Below are 13820 nucleotides of genomic sequence, written 5' to 3' on the forward strand. Positions count from 1 at the left end.
TTCACACAGTTGCCTGACCACGTCTCACTTCTAAAGCTGATAAGCCACAGGTCAAAAGGAGTCACAACCAGGCTTGGTGGCACCCAAGAGGATCAAGATATCAAGGCCAGCCTGGGCTACATAATGAGTTTGAGGGCAGTCAGAGCTACATAGTAAGACCCTATCTCAAAAAAAACAAAACCAACAACAAAAAAGAAAAACTTGTACAATACTGAGCCAATGAACTATTTAACCAATAAGCACTAAGAAGAAGCTGAGAAGGTGCGGGTTTGAGCTGCCTAGACCAAATGTTGTCTCCCTATACCAAGCACATTTTGACATTTCAATGACCTGCCTCTCTTACACCTTAATCCAGCTTAGATCTTCTGACTTTTCAGTGAGAAAGCAGAGCATCAGATGATTAAATGCTGTTCCAAACAATGAGCCAGCATTGTTCAATTGAAAACGCACTACGGAAAATAACACTGAAAATCCAGAAGGTGAAGTATGAACTTCATAAATATATTAAGACAGAAAGTCCCAAAACTGGGGTCAAAGACCCAAGCTTAAGGCCAACCCTGCCTTTTACTAGCTTTCAGATCCTGGCTTGCACTGACCTACTTCTTAGCAATTTCACTTCACCACCTGTAGAATGCCCTGAAGCACGGGGCCAAATTAAAGAAATACATAAAGTACCCCATGCATCTGGCACTTAACTGGCATGTTCTCAGCACAGTTGCTTCTTCAGGAAACCTTCCTGAGACTCCAAAAGCCCTAAGAATAAAAGACCACTACTTTTCATGGTGTCTACAAAAATATGATGACTAGGTATTAACTATAAACAACGTAAGATAATTCCTCAAGGTAACTAACTGTTTTCCGTATCTTATACACTATTCCCCACTTAGAAAAAAACTTCCCTGTTGACTATATATTCTGTTAGGACTATGACTGAAGATATTTAGCCCTACAATTGCACTTCTTCTGTGGAAACAAAGTTGTACTAGTCGTCCTGCCAAATACACCTGCACTGATCCACATCCAAACATAACCATAAGACATTATCTGATATTTCTTCCTTTCTCAAGCAATGGAAAAAAAAGATGAAAAGACTTTTTAAGGTGTCTTTCAGCAAGGTGGATTCCACAAAACAAAACAATACAGGGTAATGGCTTACCTGGAAAATATTTTGTACTTCAGATTCACCAATCCAGAATGAATGGGGTTTTCCCTTTCAGACTAGTCTGAGAAAAGACAGCAGTCAAGCATCTTCCAAGATTCTTTCCGCTTACTGTATCCAGTTTTCTTCAACAAAATCCCAAACATGCACTTCGGTAACTGTTGAAAGACAGAAAGCAATCCATACACCCACCATGGCACCAGCGGCAGAGGACAGCCACCAAGAACTGGAAGGAAGGGTCAATGGATGGTGGATCTGAGGCACAGGAAAAGTTACAACCCAGTCATCTATTTGCATAAAAGGTCCTTGCCTCTGTTTCAGAGAAGGATTTGAAATTCTACGTGACAAACAGTAAAGCATCCCTGTTACATGTGTTCACGTAACAAACAGCATGTGATTTCCAAATGAGAGCAGCTAAAACCCACATAACTTGTTCCTGGCCATCCAACTACAATGAGTTTCCCTATCAGATTTCCAAGACAGCTCCTCCAGCATTATGAAAAGTTTGCAGGCAGAATGAGTGGCACTGAATGTTCAACCATGTCACGCTGCGTGTATTTAAGCACCTAACAAGCCTTCCGGTTTGCTGTACAGAGACATCACATGTACACATACGATCCAGATCCTCAACACTCAACTAGAACACAGAGCATTGTTCAAATGATGACGTACAGTATCGAACTTCTGACTGATTCTGAGTCAATAATGACCTACCCCTACAATGGCCAGTCATAAGTAAACTAGCAAAAATAATAACACTAGTGAACAATTTACTAGGTGACACCTCTAAACACTAAGCCCAGTCCATATTCTACCAACACTCTTTTCCTATCATACCGACTTTACCTTCAGACTATAAATCCTACACAAACTCTGAGGGAGAGAGAAAAGGCATCGACAGGATGACAGAGCAAAACTTGAAAGACTGAACTCACTTGCACATAAATCTACTTCAACTTCCACACTACTGCCGAGATACTCATGCAGTTATTAAAATAATACTTACCTTTATTGAAGGGTTATAATGGACCAGGCCCTTTACATTAATTACCCATATTTAATTCAAAGAAGAAAGAAGAACGGAAAGAACTAACTTGCCCAAAGTCCCATCTCTACCAGGTGGGAGAGCCCATGCCCTTTTCAGAGTCCTGCTGCCCCCAATCCCAAGGCTCACAAAGCCCACGGCTCCTGGGGTAGAAGAAACTAAGCTTTACTCTCAAAGGTCCAAAGCTCGTGAACATGAGAGCGTAGAACTACAAAAATACAGGGTAAACTTTCAGCCTAACCGGCCACCCTCCCATTGCCAAGAAGCAACTGACTCCTAGACAAATCTCCTTTAAATAGCACTTCTTTATCAAAAAGCCACACAATTCAAGACCTCTAATAGAGATGTTAAAATGAAAACAAAGCATATTCTAATGGTCCTTAAGCAATGCTTGTGGTTAGCAGCTAAGTCTACCAGCTGTGATAAAGGATCCCAATCCGCTTGAGCACAAGCAATATTCAAGGTCTACAGGCAGTGACTACAGACGTTTGGAATGGTAACACTTGGCACAGCCACTGAAGGACTGGAACACCGGTCTATGATTGAGTTTGTCACAACATCAGATGGAAGGAAGTATCTTGGGACTCACAACTTAAAAGAGAGCACATAAGTAAAACCCCAAGCAAAACAGAAGTGCTCGAGTTTTCCCCACAAAGTGACTTAAGACTAAACTCCAAACCCAACTTTGACAAAGGTATCCAGTGAGCTATGGATAGTAGCTAAACGCTAAAGCAACAGTTTCTAAGTATAACTTAAGGGCTGGCAGTATAGCTCAAGTGGTAGAGTACCTACCTAGCAAGCAGAAACCCCCCTCCCCAGCCCCGTTCAAACCCCAGTACCACTAAAAACAAAAAGCAATCCACCCTTCAAACTATAACTTCTTGTTACATCCAAAACACAGAACAAATTAAGTGGCAGCAAAACACAACCACAACAATTTTCACTAACCAACTCATTTCTGAACCTCTTGAATCCTCTGGCTTTTTCCCTAAACTACTGAGTTTATCTCCCTTCCCTTCAAAGGCCTAAAGGTAGCCAGCCTTATGTTGGACATACGAAGATTAACAGAAGACAAACAAAAGTGTCCTCTGCCCCTTTCTCTTTGTCACTCACAAGTGGGTGGCTATCTCAGAGAACCAAGACCGATTTTACTATCAGCTCTCAAAACTGGTTAAATGTTCTCAATCTAACTCTTCACACTTGAGCTTTGTTTTCCTGTAGACTCAGGCTTTCTATTAGAGAACGGTCTCCTAAATCCATTACACTTCTATTTACACACTTCTCAGCTCACAAGCAGGCTTTTCTTTTTCCTTTTTTCTCCCACTTTTCATGTTAATGCCCCACTGTTTCTACTTCACAGCTCTCTGTACTGTGAAGATCTTCACTGGTGACTAACAGTGAGGGGGAATTTCCCAAAAATACTTCCTGCTGACATCACAGAACCCCACAAACTGAGTCTTCTCAAGACAGTAAGACCAAGGTTAGAGACACCCTACTAGACTGTCACGTCTTCCTGGTCTCTTATTTGCCTACAAAGACAAACTTCCTGTTAGGCAATGGTGAGCCAGCAGAAACTTACCAGAGGGTAACAAGCTCATTCTTGACCAACAGGTTTTTCCCCCATTGTCAACTAATTCAATTAACAATCCAACTCAGAAGGAAACCTTGCTTATCCTGTTAAAGGTCAAAATCACTACCTTTGCTAAAATGAGACTAAGAACTCCAAATTCTAATTTTCCAGATAACCTAAACCAGTCACACATTAAATCAGAATGTGCAATGTTCATCTAAACTAGTCACCAATGTCTTTCTACTAGGATACTTGAGCCAGGGCTGAGGGGGTTCTCTCTGCAGCTAGAGAATGTAAAATGAGTTCTTAGTAATGGCAGAGAACCTCCCAGGCTTTCCAGGCTTGTGCTGACACTGCACATCTCTTCCCCTAAAGACAGCTCAGGAAATGTGTGACCTAAAAACTGAATGTTAGGTCTTGGTAAAACTTCACAAATGAACACACACACAACTCAATGGCAAAACTTAAAGCCTTTTCCACACCATCTGCTTTGACTTTTTGCCTTTAACATAGGGTCTCTGCACTTACGGGTACAACTAGTAAGGCCCGCACCTGCTGTGCAAAGCCCTTTCCCATACATCTCTCCATAATCCTCAAAACAATTCAGAGGACAGTCATGCCACAGAGAGGTTTCCTTCAAGGTCACGTAGCTAGCAAGTGGCAGCTGGGATAAAACTCAGGCATTTCACTCTAAAGCCCTTTCTGCAAGCAAAAGCATGCTTATTTTTTTAAGGTCAGAGCTTACCAATAGAAATAAAAAGAATGTGGTTTCCTCAATTGTTTGCTAATGCCCAGTCGAGACAGATGTAAATCAATCTGCATGCGTATTAATTCTGTACATGATAGTTAAAATATCTGTAGGTGTCCTGTGTGCCACATACCACCTTACACACACACACACACACACACACACACATACACACACATACACACACACCCTAACATTAATTCAAACCAATAAGCCTCTACTGAGTACCTACATGCTATGCTGTAAGGAGTAAAAGGATCTCAGACACACAGCCTCTGAAAGGAGTTTAGACACAACCACATTTCCATACTGTAAACCTCATAAGTTAAGGTTATGAGAACTGGTAACATAGATGAAACTTTCCAAAAGAGAAGACAGTTAAGACAAAGGCAGAAGGCAACAATGTATGAAAAAAATCATCAGAAAATCCAATTCAGCATTTGCTGAATATCTACTACAAAGATGCATTACAGTGGAGGAGCTGTGTGTCAGAGGAAGATGAGTAACGTCCCATCTCTTTCTTAACAGGGGACACAAACAAGTAATTGTAATATAAGTCCAGAATACAGTAAGTACTACAAGGTAAATTCAAAGTGTCAGAATTCACTAATTTCATTTAACAATGATTATCATGTAAGCAGCTCTACAGACCTAAAACAAAGTATCCGCCACCATAATATAAACTGACATAAAAAGAGGTGGCATCCATTGTTTTGAGGGACAACAGGACTTTATCAGCATTAAGCAGGAAAAGATTGCAGAGATGTGACCTAAGCCAATTTGGCTGGAGAGCCAAGTATGAAGTCCTTTCGGTAAATAGCAATAGCTTCCAATAAATGGACATAGGGCAGTTCACAGCAGAGTTGACAAAGGAAGCAGTGTGAGGAGCTGGAGGACCAAGGTCCTCCAAACTCAGCTGGAATAGAGAATAAGTGACGAAAGTGGAGGAGAAGCCAGAAGAGAGGTTGAAGGGACACTGCAGGTGGACTCACCGGGACTAGAAACAAGATGCAAATGTCACAAAGTGGATCCCAGAGTCCCAGGGCAGAGAAAGAAAACCTGGTTTCTAAAATCCATAGACCTGACCAGCACTACAAAAAGGGAGTATGTTATTCTGTGAGTCTATGCAGTGGCTAGTCATTTTCCTGGGCTTGTTCTCGATCTGCACAACAAAGACTATAGCAATCAGGGGTCAGGCACGCCTGAAACATGTTTATCCTTGTCAAATCTGAAAGAACATCTAGCCTATTCCAAAATCACAGGTAAAGAGTTACATATTTAAGCCATAGCCTCTTTAGGCAGGTCAACAGGCCTACAAATATGGCCTTCATTTCACTTGTACCATATTGAAACCTGAATCTATTTAATCACACCTGTAAGTTAGTACACCACTGGAGGTATATGAGGGTAAGTGACCTAATTTCTTGATGAAGTCACTAAACAAGCTCATTTTACTCACTTAAGTCAATGACAGAATCAAAATAAAAAAGGAGAAAATTTTCCAATAACCTCTTATCTGTTTATTTCATCCTCCTTGGTTTTGTGACCTGCCTGTACTTCCCTAGCTCTAAAAAACAGCATTTACAGCCAGGTGTGGTGATACATGACTATAGTCCCAGCACTCAGCAGGCTGAGGCAGACAGATGGAGAGTTTGAGGCCAACCTGAGCTACACAGTGAGACCTTGTCTCAAAAAACCAAAACAATAAAAATAAAAAGCATGTCTATTACACCTTCTTAAAAAGGTCATGTATTTTAATATTATTTCATCCAGTAAGTAATATAGCCACTTAAGAGAGAAGACAGAAAGGAGCTGACTCACTTAAAGTCACTTAGTAGAGGGGGATCTTTCAACAGCTAATAATAGACTACAAACTGTCTATGTGTGTAAAGGGGAAGTGACCTGCTCACAACCAAACAAGAGGCAGGATTGCTGTCCCTACAGTTCTCCCCGTCACTTTCCACTACCTTTTAACAAAAGGTCTTTCTCTTCCAATCAGCAGGTCTGCGAGTGCTTTCTAGTGATGAGTGACTGACAACTCATATTCCTCAGAGCCAGGCACTGGTGGCTCATGCCTGTAATTCTAGCTACTCAGAAGGCAGAGATCTTGGTTCAAAGCCAGGTCAGGACAATAGTTCTTGAGACCCTATCTTGAAAATATCCAACATAAAACAGGGTTGGTGGAGTGGATCAAGTGGTAGAGCACCTGACTAGTAAGAGTGAGGCACTGGATTCAAACTCCAGCACCACTACCACCCCCCAAAAATTAGACCAAGTACCTAATTAGACCTGTAATCCTAGCTACTTGTGAGGCTGAGATGGGGAGAATCAAGGTTTGAGGCCAGCCTGGGCAAATAGTTCGAGAGATCCCAACTTCAACATAACCAGAGTAAAATGGACTGGTAAAATGGAGGTGTAGCTTAAGAGGTAGAGAGCCTGCATTGCAAACTCTGAACCCCAATCCTACCAAAAAAAAAAAAAAAAGAGGAGTTGATTAGGAGGATCACAATTTCAGCCAAAAAGTTCTGAACAAATAAGCCAATGTGGTGGTGCATGCCTGTGATCCCAGCTATGCAAAAGGCACAGACAGGAGGATCTCTACCCAAGGCTGACTGGAACAAAAATGAGGGGCCCTATCTTAGAGCAAAAAAAAAACTAGGAGTGTGGCTCAAGTGGTAGGGTACCTGCCTGGCAAGTTTGAAGCATTCAAAACCCTGAGTAACACCAAAAAAAAAAGTTTTTTTAATTAAAAAGGGTGCCAGTAGCTCAGGCCTGTAATCCTAGCTACTCAGGAGGCAGAGATTAGGAGGACTGAGGTTCAAAGCCAACCTGGTCAAATAGTTTGAGAGACCCTATCTTGAAAAACCCATCACAAAAAAGGGCTGGTGGAGTGGCTCAAGGTGTAGGTACTGAGTTCAAACCTTCAAACCCCAGTGCCACCAAAAAAAAAAAGTTAACAAATTATGTGGTACATAATGAGCAGACTACACTCCAGTGAAATCCACCAGACTGGACAGAGCCTGGTGAACTTGGTGTGTTTCCGAAATGGACCCCTACCTCATTCACAATAAAGCTGATGTTGCCAAAATCACAAGTTTAAAAAACAAACCCAAAAAGCAGGCCATGAAAAATCATGGGATGGTTCAATCGTTCACTATCAATGCCTATAGATTCAGTTGTCCTGATCAAGAACTTACAGTCCTTATTGAAAGTCTAAATCCTATGCACAAGGTCAAGGGGAGAAGCATCTTTACTGACCCAGTCTTGGTTAGAGATAAAAGAAGATGAGGGTGGGGGAATTCTACCACTATCTTTCTCCTCATACTCCCTCCCCTGCCCACACTGGGGATCAAATCCTGGGTCTCTGGAAAGCAAAGTGTGCATTCTACCACTGAGCTACATCTGGAGCCTAGCTTTATTTTCTCCTGAACTTATCAAAAGTGCAATAAACGGGCTAGGGTGTAGCTCCATGGTAGAGCATTTGCCTAGAATGAGAGACTCTGGTTTCAATCCTCAGCAGTGCAAAAGAAAAGAAAAAAAAGTCAAATCTCCTCATAAGTGCAAGGGGAAAAAAAAGAACCAAAATCAAAGTAGAGGGATGACAACTAGGAAACAGACAAGAAGCCAGTTTCCTCTTTTCAACACCATCAGTCTGGAATAGCACAGGAAAGTTATCTTGTTAACCATTAAGTACCAAACTGGTACAGGCAGCACAATCACAAATATTTGAGAACCAAAGCAACTCATAAAAATTAGAATATTTCGTATCTGGGCTTTCAAAATACCATCAGCTTAACCCTCCCCTCTTTCCATCATGTTATTTTGAAATCATTATTAAAAATATTTTAACCTAGTACCAGAAACCAATTTAAATGCAGTGAGTACAGAAAGTCACATGCAAATGGATTTTAAGGCATTATCATTTTGCATTTGATCCTGGATTTACTCAATCAGTAGTTAAGCATCGATGCTATCTACTGCACTAAAATAAACACATAGATGTTTATGAAAAGGATTACTGAACTGATCTGTCTTTCAAGGAATATCAACATCCTTAAATGAAAAGCCATTTTAAGGTACATAACTACCTAAACTCTTTTAAATCTTATAAGGATCCTACTTTAAATCCCAGTTTATAATGTCCTTAAATGGTTGAAATCTCTTTTCAGATGACAGACAAGTACTCAAATCAAAAGTTTTTGTGTTGGTGGTGGGGATAGAACTTGGAACTTCACACACACTATGCATGTGCTCTACCACTGATCTGTACCTGAGCCCTAAAGGTAATTATGAGACTAGAGCCAGTAGATGTAGGCCAGTAATTCTTTTTTAACTATAACTCAAAAGTAGTGACTTGAATTATCCCATTTTTCTTCTAATTCTTTTGAAAATAAAGACGTTTTAGTTATTTTTTAAATGATAGCATAGAAGGAGCACAGAACAGCCTATGTCCTAGGCTGTATCCAAGTTACAACTTTTGGATACAACATATTCCTACTGCTGTTAAGTACACAGGTTGTAAATCTTTAAGAATATGCACTATACGTCATTCCAAGTAAGACATTTTACAAAATAATCCACTGCAAGAGCTGCCCAAACTGTTGCGGTCAACAGTTTTGATAAATGATGCTGAAAAAAAAAAATTACTCAGTAAGTGAAGATCAAATAAAAACCACAAGTGACATTATGCCTTTGCACCACACATACACACACACCAGAAGTTACCAGAGGTTTTCTTTTTTTCCCCCTATTTTTCAAGAATGCTGAACAAGTCCAGTTCTGCAAATTATGCAAGGGACAGCAAATAAATATCTTCAAACTACCTCCATGTTTATGCTTCCATTTTTAAAACACGCACCATAACTCCCCAGATACCACCATCCACACAAACCATGCAGCTATCCAACAGACTTTCAGTGTCACCATTTATTATTTATAGCATTAAATGGGGGAAGTGGCTCTGATGTCACCATCCCTACCTACCCAGCGGAATCACTGACTCAAACCCTTTCACACCGGAGAAAATGTGGCTAGGAAAACATTTTGCTGGGTTAAGTGGATTCCTCGCCTTCCTTTCACCCGGGCACAGCTGTGAATGCTTTTTTTTTTTTTTTGTCAGCAGAGCTACAAAGAAGCTGTCAAGGCTTCCGCCGAGGAACCCGTGTGCAAGTCCGTTGTCCCGGCCGACCTCCCCCAGCTCTCCGGAGGCTGGTGGCTTCCCTGATGTTCAAATTGCCCTATTTGTCTCTCCCACCGAGTAATGCACAGCCAGCGAGTCCTCACCTCCACCAGCCCCTCGGGATCCTAGTCCTAGGGCGGGATGAGGATGGGGTGTGGGAGGCCGGGGAGACTGGCCTGACTACCAATGGTTTCTAGCAGAAGAGTGAGCGTCCCCGGAGACCGAGGACTCCCCCACTTTTTTTTTTTTTTTTTTTGAGAAGAAAGACCTGGTGGCGGAATGGGGGCCCTCTCCGTCCTCCTCATTTCCCACGGCAGCTTTGGGACATGGTGAACTTCGGCTCGCTTCCCGTTCGTGGGTGAGGCGGGGGGCCTGGCCCTGTTCGCCCACGTCCCTCCCTTTGTCCGAGCAGCCTGCCCGGGTCGGGGAGGAGGCCCTGCCGCCGGCCTCGGCCCGAGGTCCCCCACCGCACCCCAGCCGGGCCGGGCTCGGCGGCCGCAGGTCGGAACCCGATGCGGAACCGCCGCCATCGCGACGGGAGCGAACGGGGCAGGGCCCGGAGCGAGTCCTGGGGGCGGGGAGGGGGACCCTTGTAAAGGGGGGACGGGAAGTAGAGCGAGGGCCGCCGAGAGACGGACCAGGCCGGAGCCCCCGGCAGGCCCGCGATCTCGGGGCATCCGGAGGAACCGCGCGGGCCCCAGGCCAAGGGCGGCGGGGGGCCGGGCCTGGGCCGAGGCGGCTGGGCAAGGCCGCCGTGGTGGGCAGGCCCGCCCGGGGCCGGCGGGCGGAAGGAAGAGCGGACGGTCCAGCGGGCCGCACTCACCATGAGCTCGATGGTCTTGTCCTCAATCACCGAATCGGGCTCCATGGCGGCCCCGCCTCGCTCTCCCCGCGCAGCAGCGAACGGCCCGGGCGGAGGAGGCGCCGGCGGAGGCGGCAGAGGCGGCGATCGCACCCACTCTCGCTGCCAGCCCGCCCGGGCCGCCGGCAGCTCCGCCTCCCTCAGCTATCGCGGCGCGGCGCGGCGCAGGACTACTGTTCCCAGCGTCCGCCGCGGCCGCGAGGCGTTGTGGGAGCGGCAGGCCACCCGGGACCTCGCTCGCGGCGCCCCGCGGCTGGCTTCCGAGCGGCGAGAAGCGCTGCTCGGTCAGTCCGGAACCGCAGGTCGGGAGCACCCAGGGCTCGCTAGAGCTGGGCCTCGGAGCGTCGCGACTACGCGTCCCAGAAGGCCCTGCGCGCTCCGTTTCCGGCCGACCGCTGCGAACTTCCGGGCGGTGACCACGGCTGCATGGTCAGCGCAGGTCTGCAGGCTGGGCGGACTCGGACACGCTGGGGTTGCGTTGCCAGAGCGCTGCGACTACGCATCCCAGAAGGCCCTGCGCGCTCTCTAATTCCGGCCGGCCGCGGAGGACTTCCGGGCGGCGACCACGGCTGTACGGCGAGCGCGAGACCGCAGGCCGGGCGGACCCAGGACTCACTGGGGTTACGCTTCGGGAGCGCTATGACTACGCATCCCAGAAGGCCCTGCGCATTCTCTGCTTCCGGCCTCTCGCAGCTGACTTCCGGACGGCGCCGGCCTCCGACACCGGGACGGAAAATTCCGAGCAACTCCTCGCTGCTCAGAGACGATGGTATGCGCCCGACTTCCGCACATGCGCGACGGGTGTCCGCAGCGCCCTGGACGTCCCGAGCCGCGCGGCGTACGGGGGAGGGCACGTGGGGGGTGGGGGGGGCGGGGAGAGGCGGTGAATGAGGCTCCAGAGACTGCGTGGGGAAACGCGAGCTGCACGCGCGTCTCTACGCCGGCTGTCCCACCGGCTGGGAGCAGCAAGTGGAGCCCTTGCCTTCATTATATGCTGGCTTGTAATCCCTAAACTCTGCTCCAAGCCCTGGGAGCCAATGACAGCTGGGGCCCTTGTCCTTAGGGAGCTTAGTTCTAATGGGGACAGCAGACATCAACCAAGAGTAACAGGTGCCTCCAGCTCTGCGTGACCGTCACCGGGTCTGTCCCAATCCCAGAAGCAGGCTGGGCTGCCCGGCTGGTGAGGGACAAGCGCACCGCTTCTAAAGTGCTTCGGTGATGCCTGAGCCGTGCCGGCAGGAGGACGGAGAACTACAGCTGGACATCTCAGTGAACGTCATCTGGCGGAAGGGGACACCACAGTGAGGCTAAGGCTGTCACTGGCAAAGGGCCGATAGCCCCTCCGATAGTCCTATGCGGTGTTCGCTCATTTTGGGGGAGCTTAGACAATGTTAGTGCTTTGTGCGTGTTCACACATAATTATGGAGCGCCCTTGTTTTCCTCCTGATCGGTGATGGTCACACAATGGCCGGATCTGATGGTGATGGTCTGTGAAGCTGCTGTGTAGTGACATCATGCATGTCCTGGCTGATTGACTACAGCAGGACCCTTCCCAATGTCACAGGCTGCTGTTCTCCGTGTTTCTGCATTCTCTGCCCCTGTAGAGCAAGGGGACCGCATGACCTAGAAATCTTTCCCTTTCAAGGACCAAGTTATTGCAGTAATTTGTATGCCCTCAGGATGAAGCAGAATAGATAGATATTAAAAGAGCCAGACTCAGACATTAAAACAAAGAAGGAAAAACTGAAAAACAGCTGCAAGTTACCCTCCCTTCACCTCGTTTTAGATGTTAGGTTGCAAGGATAGGAGCCTAGAGGGGCAGCTGCGTCTCCCTTCCCCTTTGAGATGTTAGTGCCCTTGAATGGGCAGAGTCTGAAAGAGGAAAGGCATGTCTAGCAAAAGAAGTCTCAAAACAGCTATGACCCTGTGTTTTTGGTTAGGCCTACATGATAGGATTATCATCTCCATATTTAAAATAATAAACAGTACTCAGCTTAGCCACTTAGAACTATAGTCTAGCCGGTATGGCCACATGTACCCCCCCCCAGCTCAGAAAGTGTAAAGGCCACAGATATGAACCACCATTTTGAGTCTGCACCCATCTCCTGAATGGGGAGTAGGAAATATTTCTCCCTTCCCCCCCACTTCCCCCTGCTTTATCCTGTTGTACTAAAATACTTCCACCTTCTGATACAGCTTGTAGTGAGACACCTTAAAATGCTTTTCACCTGTGGCTCTCAAGGCCCTGTGATTTTGCATGGAAACTGGGAAGCTGAGGGAAGCCCCTCATCCCTCCCGTAACAAGGACACAGTGTAAGTTCCTTGCAGGTAGAGTTTGAAGTTTCATAGTCTTTATCTGGTAAGTTTTTAACCAAGAGAATTAAAAAAAAAAAACACTAGGAAGACAGAACCCAGAACTGGAAAGTTATTGCCATTAACTTGCTGTGTGAATTTCAGCAGCCCCTTATTCCCATCTGAACCTTTGGGACATTCAGTAGTAAAACAAGGTTAGGCTAGATGACCCTTGTTTCAGTCACCTATTGCAACATAACAGAACATCCCAAGATTTAGTAGCTTAGAATAACAATGGTTTATTATTGTTTTACAATTGTGCAGGTGAAGCAGGCCCAGGTGGTGGAAGATGAGGTTACACAAGGGGCTACAGTCTGCTGGGAACATTCACAATGATTTCTTATCCTCTAGGGCCTCTTTTCATGAGGCTTCTTGTCACTTAAGGTTCTGTGTAGTGGCTTGAAAGAGGACAACCCCTGGTTGCAACACACTTGATACTAAAGCAAATCATGCAGCCCAGCCCACAGTCAGTGTGAATGCACAGGCATGGTTCACTGGAGGCCTCCAGTGTAACAGCCAGCCACACGACCTGCAGGCCCTGCACCTACCCCAGCCAGCACACAGGGCACAGGCAGGAGCCAAGCTGCCAATGTGTATCCTACACCATCTTTGTATTGTTTTTCAGTTTGACAGTTTCACAGCTTCTCTTGAAAAATCAGAATACCTGACTATTGGATCTATATGGCAACACTATACAGGGGATAACTAGCAACCACCTTTATATGAAATAAACCTATGATTTCTCACAGTTGCCATCACTCCTAGTCAGGTCTGTGAGTTGGTCCAGGGACTGTGTGACTAAAAAGGAAAGGTTTATTTAGTTCAGGCTTCTAGAAGTCCAAGAGCATGGTGCTGGCTTGTGTTTGGCATCTGGGGAGGGCTTCTATGGGGTCAGACAGACATAT

The 13820-nt window shown here is 46.0% G+C and overlaps 1 protein-coding gene across 8 annotated transcripts in view; it reads right to left on the bottom strand.

Annotated features, from left to right (window-relative positions):
• Nucleotides 1–10729, bottom strand: part of Fbxw11 (F-box and WD repeat domain containing 11) — a 102509-nt gene extending 91780 nt beyond the window's left edge. For 3 of the 8 annotated variants that reach the window (XM_020180309.2, XM_074057796.1, XM_074057794.1), the window contains exons 1-2: nt 10525–10686; nt 1157–1317 (exon numbers count right to left, since the gene is read on the bottom strand). Coding sequence is in view for 4 of the 8 variants with exons in the window: in XM_020180305.2 (XP_020035894.1) it covers nt 10525–10569 (45 nt within the window). In the remaining 4 variants the exon portion in view is untranslated. Of the gene's footprint in view, nt 1–1156; nt 1318–10524 lie in introns of all 8 variants that reach the window. The other 5 variants (XM_020180311.2, XM_020180305.2, XM_020180306.2 and 2 more) reach the window with 5 other exon arrangements.
• Nucleotides 10730–13820: the final 3091 nt, after the last annotated feature.

This window comes from Castor canadensis, chromosome 16 (genome assembly GCF_047511655.1).
Source record: "Castor canadensis chromosome 16, mCasCan1.hap1v2, whole genome shotgun sequence".
Taxonomy (NCBI): Eukaryota; Metazoa; Chordata; class Mammalia; order Rodentia; family Castoridae; genus Castor; species Castor canadensis.